We start from the raw sequence: 13,364 nt of genomic DNA on the forward strand, positions 1-13,364 counted from the left end.
CTGCAAGATATCCAGACGCAGGGACTTAGTCTCTCGATTAGCACCAGAGCATGCTCAGATAACACCTTATCCGGACACGTTCGCTCATCACTACAGAAGACCTGTCGCAGTTAAAGAAAATCTGTTTTTACTCTGGTAAAGACCACAAACACTAAATAAAAATGTCTATCTCTAGAGTTGTATGGTAGAATAAAAAAAACCAAAGTAAACCTGAGTACACTTGACCTGGTAACAGGTTGTCTTCTAAATGAACCAGTGTGATTGAGCAAGCAGTCCACCATCAGCACGCTATAGTTCAGAGCTTGCTAGGCAGATTGGAGATGCGCTAAATGTGAGCGGCGTGCGCCTCTTCATGACTTTGGTGCATCTTATTCCTGCACGTCCACCATTGACTAGCGCACAAAAACACCAGTCTTAATGAATTGGGGCCTATGTGTCAATCTGCTCTGGAACATGCAGGTAGATGGGACACCATGTTCCCCTAAATTTAGGGAATTACATTAAGAATTGGCACAGAATTGTGGACCTGTCCTCAAAACGAAAAAAAAAGTGTTCCAGAGTGTGGACATGTACTATGGCGTTATGTTATTTCTATATGACAGTAGCATGGGCATAAGTATACGGTATATGAATGGAAGATACAGGACAGCGGATCGCTCACCGGAGGGGACACTTGAAGATGGAATGAGAAATCCTGAGAGGGAGACAGCTGGAGAGACCACAGGTGAAGTGTTGATGGGGCTGGTGCGGCACAGACTCCTGAGACCTGGTGTAGAGACCATGACATGGTGACCATACAGTGGGAGGAACTACAGACGATTCATTACAGAAGCACAAGGCGCAGGTAACGGACACTGGCCTGGAGGCATCACATTAATCACCATAAAGGACATTCCCTTCATGTTCCCTGGCTACTTGTGATTTTAAATAGTTTAAAAAAAATAACATAGGATCCGTATATCACCGGATGTCTGGAGCCGGCTGCAAATTAATCTCTGCACCACAATTTTCTTTTTCTGCCATCAGAAGGGTCATCTTCATGATAGTAATTTACCCTTGATTCATATTATAGGTGGCATTAGCATGCTGATCTTTGGGGGTCCCAAGAACAGGGATCTGTGTAACCCCTTCTTCATTCATTGTCTATGGTACTACTACAAAGTGCTGAATTCCACCTTCTCCAGCAGTTCTATACTCCAGTCCTCAAGGCCCACCAACAGATCATGTTTTCAGGATTTCCTTTGTATTGTACAGGTGAAGCAATTATCACCGGAGCAATACTAAGGAAATCCTGAAAACATGATCTGTTGGTGGGCCTTGAGGACTGGAGTTGGGGAACCCTGCTATAGACAATGAAGGGAGCGGAGGTCGAGGTCCCAGCTGCTCTAAGCGGCATCAAGATGTAGACATATTATCCCCAATTTATTTCACTGGAAAACAGTCATAACAAGGTCTTCAGCAGCTCCCTGGCTGTCATGACAACCCATCGGCATCCCGTGATTATATCGCAGATTGGCACGTAAAACGATGTGTCCCCATGCCAGTGCGCATTACATGCCTCGGTCAGAGATTGAAAGTGGCATTTAACAGGTTAATAGCTCTGGGCAGAGTGGGGCTGTAAGTGGCAGATGATGGCTAAATAATTCAGGCATCATCTGCCAGTGTGCGAGCCCGCATCAAAGTCAGGAACCTGACATATGATTTAACTATACGTCATATGTCGGCAAGGGGTTAATATACAGCAAAAAGATCTCTATTCACAACCAATAAAATATAACTTTTAATTGATTAAAATATTTCTACTATCGTAAAAGAACCTGAGCTCAAAACATACAACACAGAATATAATAAAGTGCTCAAACCCTAAAAAAAGTCCCTCCTCACGCATTTTTGCCCCATTGGAGCTGGGTCTTAGGAATCCCCTCTTTGTACCTTTCCCCTCTGACAAATACACTCCCCTGATGAGACCCCAAAACTGGGGCACAAACGCCAAATTCATTAAGTGGCATACGCATCGTGAGTTTGGCACATCTTCCAGCTGATGTGCGCCACCGCAATGAGTGTACTCCATTATGATGTAAGTTTGCCGGCTGCCCCTTCCCACAAAAGTCAGACTACTATTGAAAAGGTGTGTGGAGCTGGGTGAAAAGGCCGGAACAACACCAGGAGTTCCAACATTTATGTGTACACACATTGGCGACATTTCAGACAAGTATCACACAATTCTGGAGAAAATTGATGAATTTGGGCCATTGAATGGAGCTGCTGATTACATCTGGTGGGTGGGGGTTCCAGCTGTCAGAAACCACCGATACTAAGGAGGGGTCATCAATAATTTTAAACTGGAGAACCCCTCTAATATAAGTTGTGCAGTTTTTATTGTGAAATCTAATGATCCTGCATTTGCCCGAGGCTAAGGTCTCATTCAGACATCGTTTTTTATGTACGAGAAAAATGGACCAGATTTCATCACTTTTTACCCCAAGGATGAAAAAAGAAAAAAAAAATTCTCCACCTTATCCTATCAGTCAGTGGAAACCGGACAGCGCACATATGACATCTGAGTGCCGTCCAATATTTTTCACGGACCCATAAACTTGCATTGACGATTTTCATCCAACACTTTTACCAATTTTGACATCTGTGATCTTGCACAGCCCACTTAGTCCGAGAAATAAAATTTGACATGTGAACAGCCCCATAGACGGTCACAGGTATGAGTGCGGTCCGTGAAAAAAAAAACAGCACTTGCACGTGAAAAACAGACATGTGTATGAGCCTGGAGATCCATATCTCCGGTCCGGGAGACTCCGAGCATGTCCTGTCCTCGTTTGTTTTACGGAACAAACTCAATTTTTCAAAGTCTATGGGGATCCCAATACATGGATGAAACATGGAGGGCGGACGCCTTTCAGTTTTCCATCCAAGTTTCCTCTGTTTTTAACAGATACCTGGGAAAAACGGAAGCAACTATGATGATACCTGAGAAAAAAAATTGGATCTATTATACTTAGTCCAGAGAACGATTCTCATGTACCATTGGTGACTCCGTGTGGACACTGTAAGAGCCACCACAAGGTCCAAGGCAACAGACAACCCAAAACAGATTACAAGGCACAAGAGAATAATAGAGAGCCGTTATTCCATCCTTAAAATCGCATGGTAAGATACAAAAGGGAGGCAGACGAAGCAACGTTTTGGCCCAAAATGGGCCTTTTTCAAGTCAGTGATGCAATAAAGCTGCAGCCAAGGGTAGTCCTATGGAGGTGTGAATGCAGCCTTATTCACTGGGACAAAGGCGGGTTTGCTATCAACTTACCTTAGAGCAGCTCTGATTTTCAGATGATCCCCGGGTCACAGATGTTTCACAGTTTTTTCCAGCTGTTGCTTCACACAGATTTACAGATATGGGTGTTGAGGCACTAGACGAAGAGAGTTTAGTTTAATACTTCATATGACCTGTAGTCACAGAAGACTGACCTGTCTGGGGTGAGGACACCTACTTGAACTCCAGCGTAATATGGCCCGTTAAAGAGCTGTACTTCTGCAATGGGAGTACGTATGTGTAATTCCCTGCCCTGCGGAGAGAGAGGACATTAGACGTGACTTCATCTAGCTCTGATGGGACAAACTCTGGTTTTCTTGTGCCGTCGGAGACACGGACATGACATGGGAGCACATGAATCACCTGCAGGTGTCCGGGGAGGCACATAATTGATCCGTAATGAGCGTGTCAATCTCCAGGAGCCGAATGGAAGTAAGAGAAGCACGAGATCCTGGAAAAGATGCAACATAATGTGAATCACAACTTAGAAAGCTGGAGCAATGAACCTTTAAGTGGGCATTCCCATCTCCAAGATTCCAATATGTAGTAGGTGCAATAATAATAATAATATTAGCAAATCCCTCCAATTAGTAATGTAATATAGTTTTTCTGATTCTCTGTGTCTCTTTCCTCATGTGCAGGCATTGCAGGACCTTAGGCATCCATGGTTACGACAACTAGCTGTCACTATATCAGTGGTCGTAACCATGGATACCTAAGGTCCTGTAATGCCTGCACATGAGGAAAGAGACCTAGAGAATTAGAAAAACTGTACTACATTACTAACTGGAGGGATTTGCTAATATTATTACACCTACTACATATTGGGATAGGATCTTTGGTATTAGGCCGGAGTCACACTGGCGAGGAATACGGGTGCGTGAGAGGCGCAAAAAGCACGCATTAGACACGGACCAATGATTCTCTATGGGGTCACTCGCACCAGCCGTATATTTCTCCTCCGTATCCTACGCTCCGTGCCACTCGCAGCATGCTGCGATTGTCAGCGTACTACGCCCGTAGTACGCCAATGCAAGTCTATGGGTGCGCAAAAAATACGGATTACACACGGAACACACGTGTGACCTGCGAGAAATACGCACCCGGTGTCTTTTAGCAAAGCCGGCAATTCAGTGCGCTATACAGTAAACTCACACTGACAGGTTTAATAAAGAAAGAAAGAATAGATATAGACACATAGCATACATATATATATATATATATATATATATATATATGCATTCTATGTGTCTATATCTATTCTTTCATTTCTTTATTAAAACTGTCATAGGGCTCCATTATATGTCCATTTTGCAAGCCTGCGAGAAAATCTCACCATACGGATGCCATACGGATTGCATACGGATGCTTACATGCGCAAAATACGCGACCACACCTTGATTACGGATGACATACGGAGCACTATTTAGGGGTCTGTCATCCGTATTACGCATGTAAAATACTGACCGTATTTTGCGCAGGTTAGTGTGACTCCAGCCTTAAAGGGGTATTCCCATCTCCAAGACTTTTTCTACACCATATAATAATCTTTTGGTATTGCTCACCATTTCCGTAGGTAACATCAGAGACCATGGTTGATCTAGTTTCTTCCTCTTCTACGTGTCGCCTGTTCCGAACGTCCTGTCCCGGTAGACTGTTAGGACCGTGCTTGGTTTTTCCCTGGGTATATTGAGGAGGGGGGCTTACGGGGCGTACTGGTGTTTGGAGATGGTTACGACTCTTGTCTAGGATTCTGGATTTAGCTTTTCTGATAGTTGTAGCAGATGCGTTGTCTGTGGTGGAGATGAATACATCAGGTAATAAGATGGACAATTGGGCAGGAAGGTAAGGACAAGGAGAGAAGACCATGGGTGTAACTAACAGGGTAGCAGGTATGGGACTGCACAAATAATGGGGCCCATTAAAATTTAGAGGTGAGGAGTAATTACTGATGATTATAGGGGTACATGTTGTGCCCACTGCAACATTTCTGTAGGGAAAATAAATTTTGGTTGCAGAAAGTGCAGATTGTCCCCGTATCGTGACGTCATTGTGCGCGTTGTCCCTGTACCGTGACATCATTGTGCGCGTTGTCCCTGTACCGTGACATCATTGTGCGCGTTGTCCCTGTACCGTGACATCATTGTGCGCATTGTCTCTGTACTGTGACTTTATTGAGCTAATAACATTTTATCAGTGACATCACTATGTGTGTTACCTTTACGCAGTGACATCTTGTGGGCCTCGTCCTTGTGCATTAGAAAAAAACACACTAAACATAGTGGAAACCTAAACAATCACAATTTCTCTGTTTCTTGGGGTCACATCCCTTGTACAGCATGAGTGTTCACTGTGCCCATAACAAGTGATATGGGGCCTCCACTTTGGGCCATATGCCTGTTAACCGGGCAGAAGTAGCCATGTGTGAGCGTCTATTTATTATGGAATCTCACCTGTTATTGGAGTTTCCACTCGAGAAGCTGTTTTTCCTAACGTAACTGCTGGAGATGTGGAGGAGCTCTGGGCACTGGAGCAGCAGAAGGTACTACATGGAGGATTCAGGCAGAGGTCTATTATGATGGAAAGATTCCTGTTATGCCACCAATCTGCAGAAGAAGAAATGCACAGATATTTGTCTGACCATACAGATGGGCTGGAAGCATTGGAATAGATACTGGAGCCCAGTGGATCACCTGTGCCCTCCGTGGCCCGTAGTGGAGGTGTGGTGGAGCTCTTCAGCTGGGTGGTTTCAAAGTTCTGGCTTGAGCTGAAGAAGGGGAAAACAAACAATGGAGAGATCTGTAAAATGAATGAATGGCGCCTGATGCTAGCAAATACGGCATTTGTAAGCAAGAGACATACCGACTACAGAGAGAGAAAGGGAGAGTGAGCCGAATCTGTCTGAGGAAAGTCATAGTGCAGGTTCCAGATGGAGTGAGAGGACTGCCGGCACAGAGAAAGCAAAGGAGACAGGAGGAGAAGAACGGACAAGAAGAGAGAAGTCAGTTCTAGACACGATACACTGGCACAGCTCCAAGGTGCTCAGGTACAGATTTAGCAGGTAAAGGGTTAATGATCAGCAATAAGTAAACTGATTAGAGATGAGCAATTCAGCTCTCGCTGACCAGGTCCAGCGTCTAGTCTGGTCCTTCATGGTAGCCGGTCATCACTTTAGGCATCATGAGTGGCTCTAACACTTAGAAGACCAAGACGTCCGCCTCGATATCGGGGCCAAGTAAGCACCAGAGGTGTCCATGATGATAGGCTGAGGATGTGGGGCAGAGAAGTGAAGACCGGCTGCCATGGAGGGCCGGACGCCGGACCAGGGCAGTGCAAATCGAATTGCTCATCTCTAAATCTGATCCTTCAAATTTAGAGTTGATCTTGAGATTCAACTCATCAAGATTATAACGAATTGGTGGAGCAGGAAGAGGTTGTTGGGCTCAACTATTATACACCAAAATTTAAAGGGAATCTATCAGCAGGTTTTTTTCTATTTAATCAGAGTGTAGAACAATATAGGGCACAAGACCCTGATTCCGGGGATGTTTCAATTATTAGTCTGTGTATTGTAGTTTCAATACAATTAGCGTTTTATCAGCAGGAGATGAACACTACCGGACTGCAGCTCACATGAGCAGCAGTCAGGCTAATTTGTGTAACTCCACCCTCCACCACTAATTGGTTGTTTGCTCGGAATGTACAGTGTAAACAGGAAACAGCCAATCGGGTGTGGGTGGGGCTATACACAGCGCAGAAGTCTTAGCTTTGCTACATCTGCAGAATTACTGTAAAGAGGGTATTGTATGAACACTACAGCAGCAGCCTAGTAAGTGACGGCTGGAATCAGGCTTTCTTGCCCTACATTTTACTGCTCTCAGATTATATAGCAACAGCCTGCTGTAAGATTCCCTTTAAGTTTTGTCTAATTTTCCTAAAAGAACTAATTAACAGTGCCGATTCTTAAAGTGACAGAGACATTGTATTTACCCATCCATGTCCAGGAGATCATCTTCACTGCGCAAATTCAACACGTAAAGAGTAGTCATGGAGATAACACTGCAACGGATAAAAAGGTGTTTAATGAATCGATATTCCCTGAGAATTTGATATTTTTACCAGCTAATCTATTTAATCTGCGCTTTTAAAGTTAAAAACTTAGTAAGAGGTGGAGGAATGTGGCTACCGTCCACATCATGAATTTTCTTCATCTTCCATCCCTGGTAATATCATTTAGATCTTTAAAATTGTTGATGTAATTTACTGGTCTAGAGGATTTAGTGGAACTATTGCATCTTCTGTCAAACCTCATTTCGTATGATAAACACAAATAGGTTCCACCCATGTGCCATTTCATATAATTATATTAGAAGTATATTGCCTGAATTAAATATTTTTACCATATTTAAATAATTATTTAATTACCGTATATACTAGAGTATAAACCGACCCGAGTATAAACTGACCCAAGTATAAGCCGAGGCACCTAATTTTGCAACGCAAAACTGGAAAAATGTATTGACTCGAATATAAGCCGGGTATGCCTTGTCCCCTAATCCTCATCCTTGTCTGCATGCCCCACCTCCATGAGAAAATCATTAAAAAAAACTCCTACTTACCATCCCTGCACACCCTCGCAGCATCCTGCTGTTCCATCTTCCAGCAGCCCCTATGGCTGGAAGGGATCGCGTGTCCCCGCTCATTAAGTTAATGAATATTCACCTCTCCCCACTCAGGCTGGACACGTGATCTCTCGGCCGCAGGAGCTACTGGCACCAGAACAAGATGCTGCGAGGGCGTGTAGGGAAGGAAGTAGGAGTTTTTTTGTTTGTTTTTTACAGCTGCAGGAAGCCGGTGTCTGCGGCTGTAACTGTGTGCGTGCTATAAGAGAAATATTTATTGCCAGTGCAGTGAATATTCATTTCTCTTTAGCAGCGGGCACAGCTACAGCCACTGGCTCCTGCCTCCTGTGACCCGCTGCTCCACTGCTCCGCCTCCCCCGCCGGCTTCTGGGACAATGACTCATGTATAAGCCGAGAGGGGGCGTTTTCAGGACAAAAAATTGTGCTGAAAAACTCAGCTTATACACGAGTATATACGGTATTTATTTTATTACTATTTAATATTTGAAAGTATGGACTATTATTCTCAGGGGTGTGCTATGATTGGAAATTATTGACAGCTATATAGTGGAAGTGGTGCTGTTTTTCTTTAGGCAGGAGGCACCGTTCAGTGGATATTTGGGATTATATGTATTGAATTAATAAAGCCATCTTTTTTTATATTGATGTTAGAAGCACTTCTTTATCCTTTAGCTTAGGGGTGAGCATGTGTTCAGTGTTTACAGAGTGTTACCCCTTTGATTAAAGGGATTGTTCTTCTTTTGAACCAGTATGGTTTCTAATGAACTATAACTGGGCAACTTACCTGAAAGCCATGATAATTACTAGGGCGATGATGGTTGCTTGAAGGAAACGTTGACTAACACAGCTATGATCAGTGGGGGCTGGAGCCGTCTGCGGAGAGAAAGGAAATAGATGCCAAATGCAAATTATATATATTTTATTATCACATACATACAGGGTGGGACATTTATATGGATACACCTAATTAAAATGGGAATGGTTGGTGATATCAACTTCCTGTTTGTGGCACATTAGTATATGTGAGGGGGAAAACTTTTCAAGATGGGTGGTGACCATGGCAGCCATTTTGAAGTCGGACATTTTGGATTGTATCTTTATAAATGGCCCACCCAGATGTATCCATATAAATGGCCCACCCTGTATACATTATATTATATATACACTGCTCAAAAAAATAAAGGGAACACTTAAACAACAGAATCTAACTCCAAGTAAATCAAACTTCTGTGAAATCAAACTGTCCACTTAGGAAGCAACACTGATTAACAATCAATTTCACATGCTGTTGTGCAAATGGAATAGACAACAGATGGAAATTATTGGCAATTATCAAGACTCCCTCAATAAAGGAGTGGTTCTGCAGGTGGGGACCACAGACCACATCTCAGTACCAATGCTTTCTGGCTGATGTTTTGGTCACTTTTGAATGTTGGTTGTGCTTTCACACTTGTGGTAGCATAAGATGGACTCTACAACCCACACAAGTGGCTCAGGTAGTGCAGCTCATCCAGGATGGCACATCAATGCGAGCTGTGGCAAGAAGGTTTGCTGTGTCTGTCAGCGTAGTGTCCAGAGGCTGGAGGCGCTACCAGGAGACAGGCCAGTACACCAGGAGACGTGGAGGGGGCCATAGGCGGGCAACAACCCAGCAGTAGGACCGCTACCTCAACCTTTGTGCAAGGAGGAACAGGAGGAGCACTGCCAGAGCCCTGCAAAATGACCTCCAGCAGGCCACAAATGTGCATGTGTCTGCATAAACGATTAGAAACCATCTCCATGAGGATGGTCTGAGGGTCCGACGTCCACAGGTGTGTGTGTGTGTGCGCAAGCATGTGCGTATATATATATATATATATATATATACACATATACATACACACCACACACACATTGTACTATGTCCAAAAAATGTTACATTTTTACATAATTTCCATCATATACATTATGCATTCTAAGTTTCAAATCTTATTATTATTGTATCTAAAATATGGAAAAAAAAATTATCATCCATTTTAATAGAAGGATGGTGCATTAAAGGCAGGGAAAAGCAGAAAAATACTCCAGAGAGAGCACTTTATTGTAGGTTTCACCTCCTCCTAACATTTAACATTGTATAGTCGGACACTGCAGGGAATTCTTATTTTTGCACTTTATAAAGGTTTGGGAGCGACTATGTAGCTGTATGATTCCATCTGGACTACCGTAGCACTAGCCACATTTTTTTTTGTAGCTAAAGTCCCTTTCTTTGATTTATAGAAAATATTAGGAGCCCCCCACAAAGATAGATACAGCCCTTAAGCTTTGTCTGCGTGGATTTCATGGATTTGGCCAAAAATACTTTTGAAAATTTGTATCTACTTCCTGTCCAACTTATCCCAAAACTCACAGACCATTAGATACAGTATAGGCCTACCTTGCCCATGACTTTGGATGGACGTTGCTTGAAGGGGATGCTCCCTGCACGGCTGAACTGACTTCCGGTGTGACTAAAGGGTAAAAACAAAAAATGATGGTAAATGAAAATAAAAAGAAAAGAAGAACAAGAAGAAGAAAATGGTGTCTTATTTTTAACAACTTGGCAAGGAAAACATAAAGAGTGATGAAAATAAGAAGAACTGAATCTTAACCTGTTGGTGCTTTTCATGCTGTCGAGCCTCCGGAGTTTGGCAAGTTTTCGACTCCATCTTTCTAGTTCATCAATCCGGGTCTCCAAGTTGTCCGTCAGCTTGCAGAGCTCTTTCACAGCTCCGACGTTCTCCATAAATATTCTTTCCTGCCAGTTAAAAAAAACAAAACAAGTGTCACTTCACGTAAATGTGCTAAAATGACCTGAACTTGTGATGTCTGATCTCATCTTGACGAAATATGGGAAATAAGCTGGGGATCCTTGACATCAGATAGATTTGGGGATCCTATATTAGTTTGCGTGTAACCTGTAAGGCCGGTTTCACATTAGCGCTTTTTAAGCGCACGCACGGCCGGGGGTAGCTCCGCCCCCGAGCCGGCTCTCTGCCCGGCGTGCCCGCCCCTTGCTTGTAGCGCCGCCTACTAGCGGACAGCGGCGCCTGCGATCGGCGCACCCTATCTTTAGCATAGGGTGCGCAGATCGTGCGCAGGCCGTGCGCTAGTTGCGCTTTGACCTGCGCTGCGCACTTTTGACGGTGCGCCGTGCGCGCCAAAATCAAACTTTTCGGATTTTGGCGCGCACGGCGCACCGTCAAAAGTGCGCAGCGCAGGTCAAAGCGCAACTAGCGCACGGCCTGCGCACGATCTGCGCACCCTATGCTAAAGATAGGGTGCGCCGATCGCAGGCGCCGCTGTCCGCTAGTAGGCGGCGCTACAAGCAAGGGGCGGGCACGCCGGGCAGAGAGCCGGCTCGGGGGCGGAGCTACCCCCGGCCGTGCGTGCGCTTAAAAAGCGCTAATGTGAAACCGGCCTAAGACTGGCGCTCTGCACACATTCAGCTCGGTCATAGAGGACGACCATACCTTGTTTACTACTAAGAAATTCTCGATAGTTTCTCCGTTGGCGCACACCACATCCCCAGTCTCTTTGACAGCTTCAGGGAGAATCTCCTGAACTTCCTGAGCAATGACTCCTACAAGAAAAAAAATATTAAAGGGCATCTTTCACCAGGTTATTTTTTCTACTCCATCTGAGAGCAGCATATTGTAAAGACAGAGCCCCTGAATCCAGCAATGTGCCACTTAATGGGCTGCGTCTTATCATTTTGATAAAATCACAGTTTTATCTGCAGCAGATCTAGCAGTTCTCTGAATGCTGAGCCCTGTATAACTCCACCCACACCACTGGTTGGCTGCTTTCTGCCCATGTACAGTATAAACAGAAAGCAGCCAATCAGTGGTGTGGGTGGGGTTATATAGAGCTCATGAATATGCTTGACTATGTGGCAGCAGGTTGACTAGTCCCTGGAAATCTCTTGCTGATAAAACTGGGATCTCATCAAAACTACACAAAGCAGTCTAGTAAGTGGCACATCACTGGAATCAGGGTCTCTGCCTCTACATTATTCTGCTCTCAGATTGGGCAGCAAATATCTTGTTTTAGATTCCCTTTAAGCCAAATAATGGAGCATTTACTATTAATAAGAATACAGAGAGAGCTGACTTAATTCTAAGTCCCACAAATGTCTAGTTGATGTACCTGTCTCCGCAGCGTCATCTAGGCCTACTGTACTGGCAAACTCCGGCTTGTAGTGATACTGGACAAGGCGCATCTGAGAGATCCGTTTCAACTGCTCGGTTGTATCAACCTGAAATAAGTGACACATTTCATCAGTGAGTTCATACACAAATATGTTAGGGTTTTTTTTACAGCAATGTATACAAAATGTCATTAGATCATGTGAAAACCTTTAAAAAGTGACCATTGTTTTAATTTATATTTCATAACTCTATAGTACACACAAAAATAAGCAACTTTGCAATCTATGTTATCAGAGGAGTCTGCTTATTTCTCCTTCTGGACAGATCTTTTCTCAAAATTCTCAATTCCTAGTTAAAATCTGTATTCAGTGTAGACAGATTGTTACATTATTGAGATTGGAGATGGCAGTTACTACTGGTAAGAGTCTACGTAGACCAGAGGGGAGAGTGAGACGCTCTGTCTCTAGCTCCTACATAGAATCTTATGAGCACCAACTGCCATCTGCTATGTCAGTAATGTAACAATCTGACTTCACTGAATACAGATTTTACCTGGGAATTGAGATTTTTGAGAAATATCCACCATTCCAGGAGGAGAAAGAAGCCGATTTCTCTGATAAGATATATTACAAAGTTTCTTACTTTCATATATGCTATTGATTAACTCAGTTCTAGACAAGTTCAACTTTATCATATTTAATTGATTGCTACAAATTATCTGACAAGTAAAATTATCCTTTATCACCAGTGGATGTCATAAATAAAGAGACATGTGGGGTTTATTAGAAGGTTTCCCGAATGACAGGCTGACCGAAGGATGATCCTCTGCTTCCTCTGGGGATCTAGTATTTCATTCCTATACAGCACTATCATAGGGTGAATTCATCATTACACAGTTCCCCTTGTAATGTATGAGCTCAGCACTAAGCACATGTATTCGTGGACTTCTCACCTCTTCAATGTCCTCCTTGGCTCTGATGTCGGAGGGATGTAGCAGTGATCCCATGATCTTGACATTCCCATGAACCACAAGGGCTTCATCAGGCCGCTCAGTGTTAATGCCGATACGTCCATGGTGAAAAACAGTGTCTGGAAGTTGACCACGCTGCCAGAGCACTTCACTGTCACTCTCAAACTGACCAGGATTTGATGCCTGTGAAGTATAAGTTCTGTGAGAGAGGTTGGAAGAACTTACCTATATACAGTCATATGTTAAAGTTTGGGCAC

The 13,364-nt window shown here is 43.8% G+C and overlaps 1 protein-coding gene across 7 annotated transcripts in view; it reads right to left on the minus strand.

Moving 5' to 3' along the window:
• MYRF (myelin regulatory factor) overlaps positions 1 to 13,364 on the minus strand; it is a 182,971-nt gene that overhangs the window by 1,924 nt on the left and 167,683 nt on the right. For 4 of the 7 annotated variants that reach the window (XM_073573973.1, XM_073573974.1, XM_073573976.1 and 1 more), the window contains 14 exons: positions 13,090 to 13,290; positions 12,136 to 12,244; positions 11,460 to 11,569; positions 10,599 to 10,744; positions 10,385 to 10,457; positions 8,753 to 8,841; positions 7,316 to 7,384; positions 6,019 to 6,092; positions 5,779 to 5,931; positions 4,891 to 5,118; positions 3,689 to 3,776; positions 3,504 to 3,578; positions 3,320 to 3,422; positions 662 to 766 (listed from right to left, as the gene is read on the minus strand). In XM_073573973.1, coding sequence (XP_073430074.1) covers positions 662 to 766; positions 3,320 to 3,422; positions 3,504 to 3,578; positions 3,689 to 3,776; positions 4,891 to 5,118; positions 5,779 to 5,931; positions 6,019 to 6,092; positions 7,316 to 7,384; positions 8,753 to 8,841; positions 10,385 to 10,457; positions 10,599 to 10,744; positions 11,460 to 11,569; positions 12,136 to 12,244; positions 13,090 to 13,290 — 1,623 coding nt within the window. Of the gene's footprint in view, positions 1 to 661; positions 767 to 3,319; positions 3,423 to 3,503; positions 3,579 to 3,688; positions 3,777 to 4,890; positions 5,119 to 5,778; positions 5,932 to 6,018; positions 6,093 to 6,187; positions 6,269 to 7,315; positions 7,385 to 8,752; positions 8,842 to 10,384; positions 10,458 to 10,598; positions 10,745 to 11,459; positions 11,570 to 12,135; positions 12,245 to 13,089; positions 13,291 to 13,364 lie in introns of all 7 variants that reach the window. The other 3 variants (XM_073573975.1, XM_073573972.1, XM_073573971.1) reach the window with 1 other exon arrangement.

Source organism: Dendrobates tinctorius, unplaced genomic scaffold, assembly GCF_039654945.1.
Source record: "Dendrobates tinctorius isolate UK_male_01 unplaced genomic scaffold, ASM3965494v1 ptg000037l, whole genome shotgun sequence".
Taxonomy (NCBI): Eukaryota; Metazoa; Chordata; class Amphibia; order Anura; family Dendrobatidae; genus Dendrobates; species Dendrobates tinctorius.